This window comes from Leptonotus elevatus, chromosome 2 (assembly GCF_054856555.1).
Source record: "Leptonotus elevatus isolate MCC_2025b chromosome 2, RoL_Lele_1.0, whole genome shotgun sequence".
NCBI lineage: Eukaryota > Metazoa > Chordata > Actinopteri > Syngnathiformes > Syngnathidae > Leptonotus > Leptonotus elevatus.
The window spans coordinates 29,084,128-29,094,831 of NC_141240.1; the positions used below are offsets into that span (position 1 = coordinate 29,084,128).

The 10,704-nt window shown below is 41.6% G+C and overlaps 1 protein-coding gene across 2 annotated transcripts in view; it reads left to right on the forward strand.

The window, feature by feature from the left end:
- Positions 1 to 10,704, forward strand: part of LOC147179501 (FERM, ARHGEF and pleckstrin domain-containing protein 1-like) — a 42,180-nt gene that overhangs the window by 21,963 nt on the left and 9,513 nt on the right. The window contains exons 11-18 of one of the 2 annotated variants that reach the window (XM_086067135.1): positions 181 to 249; positions 318 to 393; positions 466 to 640; positions 6,760 to 6,944; positions 7,462 to 7,551; positions 8,124 to 8,260; positions 10,371 to 10,452; positions 10,556 to 10,617. In XM_086067135.1, the coding sequence (XP_085923261.1) occupies positions 181 to 249; positions 318 to 393; positions 466 to 640; positions 6,760 to 6,944; positions 7,462 to 7,551; positions 8,124 to 8,260; positions 10,371 to 10,452; positions 10,556 to 10,617 (876 nt within the window). Of the gene's footprint in view, positions 1 to 180; positions 250 to 317; positions 394 to 465; positions 6,945 to 7,461; positions 7,552 to 8,123; positions 8,261 to 10,370; positions 10,453 to 10,555; positions 10,618 to 10,704 lie in introns of those variants that run through there. The other variant, XR_015093980.1, reaches the window with a different exon arrangement.

Consider the following 10,704-nt stretch of genomic DNA (forward strand, 5'->3'; position numbering starts at 1 on the left):
TGAATTCTGACTACCGATTCTAACTTTCTAACATATCTGTTGGCGTGTACTCGTTTATTCTGAGAACAGTCATTTTTGCAGGAATCACCAGCAAAAATTCCAGTTTTAACTAGATTAAAGCCATGTATTGCACCTTTAATTTGGCTTTTATAGTCATCCCTTTGTGCCCTGTTGTTGCAGTGGTCGGACCCAGAAGCAGATCATTGATTATGTGAAAGATTCTGAGCTAAAAAAGGTTCCATTTGAAAGGTGAGACTGTTAAAACCTTTTACCAAAAATGTGCATGTGATTTGACCTCAAATGTCAACACTTCTCAGGAAGCACAGTAAGATTCTGTCCTCTAGCAGCATGCCCCACCAGTCTTCTTCCTTCAGATCGCAAGTGCCAAAAGAGGTAACACATTCATATTACAGAAAATAAAAATCAGAGGCCATTAAAAAAATCTTCTCCTCCACTGTCTTGCAGAGTGTCACATCTGTACCGATGGAAGATCGACCAGACTCGGCCGGACAAGTGGACTCTAACGGTGCACAAGAACCACCGGGGGCCATATCTGCCACCAACGGCTTCCGTGATAACAGCGCAGCTCCCGGCTCAGATGCCAGGCAGACCCACAAAGACAAGCATCTCCTCAATCCAGGTCCATCCTGCAGGGCCAACAAAGGCAGCAGTTCTTCCATTCCTTACATAGACTGCAGCGACGTAGACAGTGAATGCGATGTCACAAAGAGCAGCAAAGGCTGTAGCCAAGCCAACGGCATCAATGACGAGTCCAAAAAGCACACGGGTTGTAACGCTCCTAATGGGGGCCCAAATGGGAGTCTGTTCAGGCTTGTTAATGGCTTCTACCACACGAATCATTCGGGGTTGATGCAACAGCAGGATGTAAAAGGTCAACAGCAAGGTATGCTGGGTGATAGAAATGGTAGCGATCAGTCACAGTCCAAGGTTAATGGTAGCCACGAGCTCAACGATGATGACACTTTGTCAAATAATAACATCCGCCTGCCGCTCCATAGCACACTGCTGGACGAGATCTTTCAGGTTCGCGAGAAACGGGTGGCGGCACCGGGGCGCCCGTTTGGAATGGGCACTCAAAGCCAGTGCTCGAGCCCGGTGATGAGCAGCTTCCACCAGCGCACAAACTCGCTCGGTCATGGCGAGGTGACAAACGGTCACCCTCGATGGGATGACGCCGGGCATTATTTCAGTAAGCGTCCTGGGGGTACGCCCGTCGAGGCGCCCGTTGTCCCGACGCCCAACCACTATGGCAGCTACTCGCCCGTCAACTTCATCTCCAACCGCACGCCTGCACATTTGGCCAAACAGTGCAACAACAACATGCGTAATCGCTCCGATACTGATCCGTTCATTCTCAGCCAGCTCACGTCCACGCCCATCTACCAAACCAGCGCACGTCACACCCGGCTGCATGCTCAGACCCCGTGTTCAGCCCCACTGGAGCGAAGAATGATCATAACTAACGGTAATCATCCCGGGAACCTCCTGGCTCCGGGTCAGGCGCGTTCCAATACGGTGCAGCGCTTGTTCGGCCAGCGTGGCACGCCCGCAACTCAGAAAAACCGTAACAATCTAAACCAGCCGGTTCAAATGATCGACGGCTCCACCAGCAGCGGCAGTGACACTAGTGACACCGAGTCGGACACCGGCAGCAGCGCGTACAGCCATCCGCTGATGTTCGGCAATCCTGCCGCCGTCAGCTCCATGAATTCGGTCAACTCTAACGGCGTGTGCTCGTCTCCGCTTCCACGCTGTAAATTCTCCTTTGGGAGTCTCCAGCTGGTTGACGGTAATGATGGAGAGGTGGAGCAAGGCGGCTACAATTTCAATGAGGAAGAGAGAGGCGGTCGCGTTTTCAGCTGCTAAAAAGCTGAAAACGCCATGGCATCTTATAGTTGGTTGCATGAGGGCAGGATGTGGCTGTCAATTCTTGATTTTTTGATTATGGTGATGGACAGAAGATAAGTAAAAATGGCATAAAACAACATTCCATGTGAGCTAAGTATTGGATTTGTGTGCAACAACTAGTTTTGTACTTGGTGGAGAGGCCTTTTTGACGCTTCGAATTTTGAAGCTTCAGCTTCCTCCACAGATTTGCTATTGGGTTGAGGTCTGAAGATTGGTTTAGACCACCCCATGCACTTGAAGTTCGTAGTACGTTTGAGTCATTCTCATGTTTGAGATATAATAAATACCTCAACATGGTTTCATCTGACCACAAGCCCACTCTGTCATTGATATTCACTGGCAAACCTTAGGCGGGCCTGTAAATGTAGCTTACTTGGAGAGCGGCATCTTACGGGCACCCTAAGCTTTTAGTCCATTATGGCACAGTTTTAACTAGTTCTTTTCTCAACGACTGAGGTCCCAGCTGCCTTGAGATCAAGTTCATGTCGAAGTATTTTAGCTCTTTTTTTTTTATTAGCTTTAGTGCCCAAAGCGCTTTCCGTAGCATCACATTCACCCATTCACACACCAGTGTAACCAGGGGTGAGGATCGAACCCACAACCTCGCGGATGGACTCTACCACTGAGCAAAGTATTTGTGCTGATATTCATGACCCAATCTTGTCCCTGATATCCAAATTGCAACAGAGATTGGAAGTAAGAATTTGATTCCGAGAGCAGATTTTCTTTATCCTTGAGTTTTTGGTAATTCGTGCTTAATTGTGTGCTACTTGTGCACCAGGCAATTAATGAGAGCCAGAATTCTGACTGAGTTGTTACAATACTTGTTTCACTCAACATGTAGTAACTTTTGGCTGATATTCTACAAGTAAATTTGATTTTAAAAAAATCCCCCATTGTATATATTACTCCTGCAATGTCTGAGTTGTTTTAATTTAGCATGCATTACAGACAATGTGGTTGTTAGGGATGTTAAGGTGTGATTAGTATGGGATGCAGGTGTGCCATTCCCTGTGTGTGAGTACAACAGATTGTTTTTGGTGACTGTAATAGACTGTAGCATCACCATGAAATCTACTGACGGAATTTAGAAATAGTGATGACAATAGAAATACAAATGTTGACTTTGAATGAAGGCTTACTAGGGTTTAAGAAGGTTATGAGCTGTTGACAACGAAAGTTTGCTGGCATCACGTTTAGAGGGCGATCCTGCCAACAAGTTTTTTTTTTTTAACAATGTGCCATAATATATTTGTATTTATGTTATTTACATTAAGGACTAATGTAGCATACATAATTCGGTTTTCATCACCAAAATTTAGTGTCACCTTTTAGTCCCTATTTTGTTTGTTTTATTCTTGACATCTTTAGGCATAGAGATGAGGTTGTTCGTTTAAACTGTAACGTTGTATTTGTCGTCTTGTGCAATACATTAGTTTCATAGTTGAACCTCCATGCAGAAGTGCTGTGCAGGCATTTGTCTTTAGTGCTTTTCCTGACTGTGTCACCTGTGATTATTTTCAAGAGGGCAGCCGTTGAGAATAATCCTTCTTTTAAGAGGGACTGTTGTTGCAGGAGTAGCTGTGCTCACTGCCTTGGACCTCCTGTCGTTTTGGAGCACTTTCATACTTGCAATGTTTTTTTGTGGTGGAGACTTTTGTAGTATTTTATATTTAAAATTAGAGACACTTAACTAATGTATTTGAATAGACTAGTGGGAGTTAGGATAACCTTTATATACACATTTATGTAGCGTATTTTTGATAATTGTAGCTCTGTCACATTGGTGGCTGACGGGCCTTTTCCAGTCTTTACACTGTTACACCTTTGCACTCACAGTAATCACCAATCAAACATGAACCCATTTCCTCGTGACCATTCATGCTTGGCTTGGCTCCTGGCATGCAACCACACACACGCGCACACTATCTGTGTGTGCCCTTTCCTTGGCGTCAGCTTACCGGGCCTTCTTAATTAAGTTTCGCCACATGAATGAATTGTGTACCAACCTGCTATTTGTTTATGCGTTTCTAAAGGATGCTTCTGAATGAGAGCCGAATGTGACAATCTGACAAATGTCAGAAAATTGCTTGCTAAATTCCTACGTCTGACTGACATTTTCCCCTTGGCTTGTTCTGATACAAATGTTAACACTTCATGCTTTGTAATGTTGCTATTTTTAAGCATGTTTTCTGTTTTTCGGGGCGTCCCGCTCACCCCTCCCCAGAATGCATGTTAACTGGACAAACGCCTTTTCTGTCATTCAGCTCTGTTTTTGCTCACTTTGTCACTCACTGTTAAAGGCTTTTAAAATGGTTCCAGAATGTTTGCGTTTGGGAATCTTTGACCGTCTCACGATTCGATTCGATTTTGGGTCTGCGATTCATTTCAGAATTTCGATTTTCGATTCAGAATTTTTTTAAATTCAAAATGATTTGATTGACAATGATTTCTGCTTGAATTTATACATGTGCAAAGAATTGTCATGCTCTACTACGCGCGCCACTTTTATCACACAAAAGAACGGCTATTCATACAAAACGCTTCAGGATTGTATACAGAGAAGCATCTTAACATTACTCACTAACATATGCTCTTCCTACGCTGCAAAAAAAACAAACACAACCTTTTTTTGGCATAACTTGATTGTGACTTTTTCCTTCTACTCTCTAATGTGGCTACAACTTAACAGCGTATCCACACTGCCCCTAAGTGGCCAAATCGGGTACAACATGAACCGTGCTCCCAATGAAGACACACACAAACAAGGGCAAGACCGTATAAAATAATTCAAATAAAATAGATTTTGGGACATTTAAAATCGATTCTGAATCGTACTAAATGAGAATCGAGATTCTTATGAAAATCGATTTTTTTAGGCACACCCCTAATTACTGTCTGTTATTTCACAGCGCTGTTTGTTTCCAAACATTTAGGAACCATTTGCCATATGTTTCCGCACTGTGCACACGAGGGGCAAAACAAAGTTGCCTCGACTCCAGTGGGTGGGAGGGTGACAGACGGATACAAGTTAAGTTCAGTTTAATGCATATTGTAAGTGCAAACATATGTTTGAACCTCACTGCACGTTTTGAAGTTGTTTGTGTGGGATTTGTTTTGTTAGAGGAAGGACATACAATCATGCACGTGCTGGAGTTGAGTCCTTTTGTCTTCCCTCTCATGAAAAAGCCCATAAATGGTGGTCATTATAATAATATATGCTTGTGACATGATAGATTGTGATTTTTGTACTTTCTCGAGATAATCAGAGACAAATTTGCTCATATAAATGTTCGTATAGTTGTTTTTAGGTAATGGGATTACATTACATGACTTAGATTTAGGCTTATATTTATTTGTTTTCTCCTGAACTTGAACTAATTAGTATATTTGTAAAGGTCAATAGAACTGCTGAACGTGTATTCCTCAACATTTGACTTACACACTAAATATGTGGGCTGAAGACACTCTGGGTTTCACTCTTGTAACTCTTTTCAACACATTTATCGCCTTTTTTATTTTCACCTCAAAATGCAAATCTGCTTGTTTTACTTTTCCTTCATCTGTCTTTAACACTGTAACTTCTTTTCTTGCGCTTGCATAAATAAAAACACCCAAAAATTCTAATAAAGAAAATGTGCATGATTACGAAAAATAAAAGTTGGGAATTCTCTGTCCCTGGGTCCAACAGCCCTCGCCCTACCCTTAACTCATTCACTCCCAGCCATTTTCAGTGAAGCAACCCCCTTCGCTCCTGGCTGTTTTACTGGATTTTGACTGATTTTGCAAGGCCCACAGAATATTGTGTTCCATTGCTATAAAAACATGGAACCTACCAAAAGAAAGATTAGAGTCTCTCCTCTCATCAGAAATAAAAGTATATTTTTATCTGTTTCCGTTTTGCAGTATTAGCATTAGAATATAGCTAAGTTTCATCATTATTCACAAATTGGTAAATTAGCTTGTGCGCAACATGGCCCTGGTTGATCTCTTCTACTCTGCTGCCACCTGCTGGCCGTTTTTCTAATAACTACCATTGCTTCAACCTTTCTCTGCAGTTCAGAGGCTGCATCAAAGCCTTCTGTATGCTCTAGCATAAAAAAAAACATTGAAAAAAACTTATAATTACGTCTATGGGAGCATGGTAATATTCAAAGTAGAACAGATTTATACGTTTTGGGGAGAAAATGAGTTAAGCACCTGGACACACAAACTGAAAAGTCATCCACCCCCACAACCACAACCTATGTTTTGGTGTTGGTTGTTCTTTTTGTGCATGTGCCCTGCTCGACGGCTCCTGCACTGTTTTGACTTGCTTGTGTTTGTGTATGTTTTTGGCCACGCTGGTAAGTAATTACGGACTCAGTGGTTTTCCACCAGCATGTGGACTCCCTGGAACTTTGCACCCCGGGCAAGTATGACATCATAGTTCTGTAGTTAGCTTTTATAGTGACGTCCCGTACGACTGCAATCCTGCCTCAGCAATCAAGCATGCTCGACTTGAGATGTGTTTACTTTTAGACGCTTCAGCTTGCGACTAACCTTGTTCTCATTACTAACACATTTACTTTGTATTGATTTGTGAGGATCTTCTCTCATCTCGAAATGCATTACCAGGTTGCTTAAGTGTTGCCGTTGATGTAATTGTAGAAGCTGTCATGGATGTACACAAGTTGGCAGTGAGTTTCTAGACAGTAGTTGTACTTTGTGTTGCATCACATTCCCCCAAACTCCACGTGTGTGTCCTTCATTTACCGTCACCTCGCTCTTCTACCCTTACTGCCCCTCCATCATCTTCCTCTCCATTTATCCCTCCTCTTCCTCCCCCAGGAAGTCCTGACTCCGAGGCCTCCCCACTGAAAAGTCACCACCCGGGGGTGAACGCCAACGGCATTTTGAACGGAGACATTCCCGTCGGCGTGGTGGCCCCAAGTCAGCTGTCACCTCTCACCAGCCCTCTGCTCGGTGACGCCGGATACGTTTGGAACGATGATGAGGATGAGGCCAGGAGGAAGGTGGGCATACAAAACAATAAATGGGTTTGATCTTGATTGTTTTAACAAGGAAGTCAACCCCCAAATAGTTCTTAATATGTTCTATGCAGCCCCACTAGTCTGAATACGGTATTCTTTTATAGTGTTAGTGGAGTATGAGTTAAGATGCAAAATCCAGAAGTTTTTTATCAATACCAGAAGGCGGCCATTTTGCCATTTGCTGTTGAGTGAAAATGACATCACAGTTGCTCAGGTCTCAGGTGACAACCAATCATAGCTTAGCTTCAGAAAACAGGCAAGCTGTGATGTCATCTTTAGTCGACAGCAAGTGGCAAAATGGCCACCCCCTGAGATGGATAAAAACGTCTGGATTTTGCTTCATAACTAATATTCCACAATTGTAATATTAATCAGAGTGTCATGTTTAGACTATTGAGGTCACATATAACATATTATTGTCAAGAAATGTTTAAGGTTGACGTCCCCTTTAAATAATACATTTTGGTCAGATGATTCTGTGCCACCTTTTTGTGTCCAGAAGTTTCCCACAGACAAGGCCTATTTCATCGCAAAGGAACTGCTGACCACCGAGCGGACCTACTTCAAAGAACTGCATGTCATCACTGAGGTGAGAGGGCTAATAGATAACAAAGAGAGTAAAAACTTTATTGTCAGGGAATCGGTTCCAGATGTTTTAAAGTGTAGCCTCTCGGAAAGTTCAACAACCTGTAAATTGTTTGCTCATTAAAGCCAAACAGTTTGGATGCTGCTGTTTTAAAAAAAAATTTTTTATGGGATTGCACATTTACCCTCTGGGAATATATGCAGCTGGTCCAGTGAATAAAGACCAACCAATGAGTCAAATACAGAAGGTTCAAGACAGCGGCGCTGTAAACCTACTTAGATGAAATTACCGTAAAGTCCTGCTGACATTGGTTTGGGACGAAAATGCATCCTAATCTGATTTTTTCGCTCAGTCAGCTGTTGCTTCCCGAGGGTGGTTTCCAGCTACTTTGATGTGGGAGAAAGGCGTGTGCTGAGCGCTTTTTAAAACTCTTCAATATTTTCTTTGGCTGGCACTACTGAGCTTTCAAAATTCCTCCAAACCTCCCACCCTGTCCATTGCCCGTCTGAACTGTGTCTCACTGTAGATTCCCTCACCCTCTTTTTTTCCCCTCTTTTTGTTTGTGTCCATCCCAGTCTTTCCAACGTATTGCAGAGAAAGATGAAGACGCATTTCCAGTGACTGTTCGGAACCTGATATCAGCCAATTATGATCCAATCTACAAGTTCCACCAAAGTTTCCTCAAGGAGGTTGAGCAAAGACTGGCACAATGGTCAGTATCGACGTCAGATTACATGCGAGGTGTTGAAAGTATAGTAGAACACGATCCCATTCAGAGATGCTGGTTTGATCAGATTTGTTTGTACTAGAATCTTCTGCATAGAGGCAAACACAGGTCATATATTCTCTCTGCACAGTGTGAAACATTACTGGAGCTTTGTTGGGGACCTCCTCTGCCTCTTCTTCTTAATCTTAATTCATGCTGCATCTCTTCCGGTTGCTTGTATACTGTAAAAACATTATTAAAAAAAGAAAGTCTTAATCCACAATACACGATGGGCCATGAATTTGGACCGGAATTCACTCTATTGATATAAAATAAGACCAGAATTGTAAAAACATTTTTAGTTAGCATTAATGAAGTGTAAAAATGTGTTAGCCATTTTTAAATTTAGGATGTAAAAAAACAAATCGTCCCTCTTATTCTTGATGACGAATGACAAAAGCAGAAATGTTCTTTTCATGTTCTCTCAACAGCTCTTTTTGGGGCTGTTCCTTGAGAATCAGCATTGCATAAAATATCTCAAAGTCCAAAGAAAAGCAGAATATAGACTGCAGGGTTAATCCTTTGACACCATAATCTGATTGTAAATAAACATAATTATATTTTCTTACCGGAACATTGATTATATTTTATTTTTAAATTTGCGTTGTAAATCATCACTTCGGTTTTCGCTTTTATTTTGAAGTCACTTCCGGTTTAGTGCTTTTGTACTGAAGCTAGCTTAATAGTATTAGTATGCTAGAAAAGTTTGTTGCGCAGCGTCAAAGAATGCCTTATTTTGTATTGGTAGCCCCTCCGATGAGGGAAAAGGTCAATTTTGTTACAAATTCGTTTTCATTTATTAGTATTCATGTGTTTGTACATGTGCATAGTTTTGATTGTTGTTTGCATGGGTTGTAATATCTTTCAGCTCTTACGGTGACTTACGGTGATTAAAAAAAACAACAACAAAAAACGACAAATCATCAGTAAAGTTTCATCCTTGTTCGAGGGGCCTGCTTCACTGATGTTTGGTGTAATATGCTGACATCTCGCAGAATATCACCTGTGATGGTGGTGTGACATTAAGGCTTATTCTCAAATGTCTTGATCGCATTCGACAATGACTTGTGGGCAACAAATGTTCTGTTGTACCTAGCTGTGTTCAAGGTTTGGCCTGTGTTATTCTTTTCATCACTGAAACGTTACAGTTTCAAAATGACCATAAAGGATGTGATGTCATGTCAACTAAATTGCATTTGTGGTAACAAATGAAAAACCATTGTACAGAAATGCACTTATTTATTTATTATTATTTTCCTGGTAAATATGTTCCATTTATTTCTTTTTGGAGAAATGTGACCAAAGCTAGTCACTATTAACTCTTGACCGCCAAAAACGTTTAATGACGTATGCTAAAATCCTAATGAATGCCGCCAATAACGTCAATTGACGTCAACTTTTTTTTTCCTAATGAGCAGTGCAACGTCTTGCGCAGCACTGCCTTGTCATTGAGGTTGCAAAATCCCAAAACAGCCACTAACTATGGCCAGCAGATGGCAGCATTGTACCTCTTTTCAATGGGCTCCCGGTGTATGGAATTACAATGAAACATGACGAATCTGATGAAATAGAATGTTTTCAAGGATGACGTGAATGATCAAAGCCTTTGTCACATTGACACTAATATTTTTTGTTTAGTGACACTCTGTGAATTAGATTTGAAGTCACTGTTGTGCAGAAAATGTATCTTTTCACAAATAGCTCGTTTTCTCCTTCTCCTGTCACTCAAATTACCTATTTTCAAATGGTAATTACTAAAGAACGGAATAAGGTAGAAACATATATTTTTTTCTAATGAAAGAATGGGACGCGATTTTCCATTTGGTACCCACCATGTATATGTAGTCACACAATATTCTGTTTGCCTTGAAAGATGAGTTAAAATACTCTAAATCGGTCGGCATTGTCGGGGTTGTTTTTTTGTATTTGAAATGTAGTGGAGCACCAACGTTTATGGATGACACAAACAGAAAAATTCTGCACACTCTCTTGAATGGCATTTTAATGCAGAGTTGCCATTAGGAAGAAAAAAAAGGACTTTTGTTTTTACTTTTAGGGAGGGTCGATCCAATGCACACATCAAAGGAGACTATCAACGAATCGGTGACGTTCTACTGAAGAACATTCAGAGTCTCAGGGTAATTGAACTTTATCTACTGCTACTATAGTGCTTTCCACTGGCTTGTGTATGAAATAAACCTTTGATTCTCGACATTCTCCACGCCTCTGCTACAACTGCAGCAGCTGACGACTCATCTGCAGAAACACTCGGAGTGCCTGGTGGAGCTGGAACGAACCTGTCGGTAAGTGCGTCAACCCCTCGGAAAGAACGTTCCGCCTTATTTTAATAGTTTGTATTCAATTTAACCAGTTTTGACATTTGAGTGCAA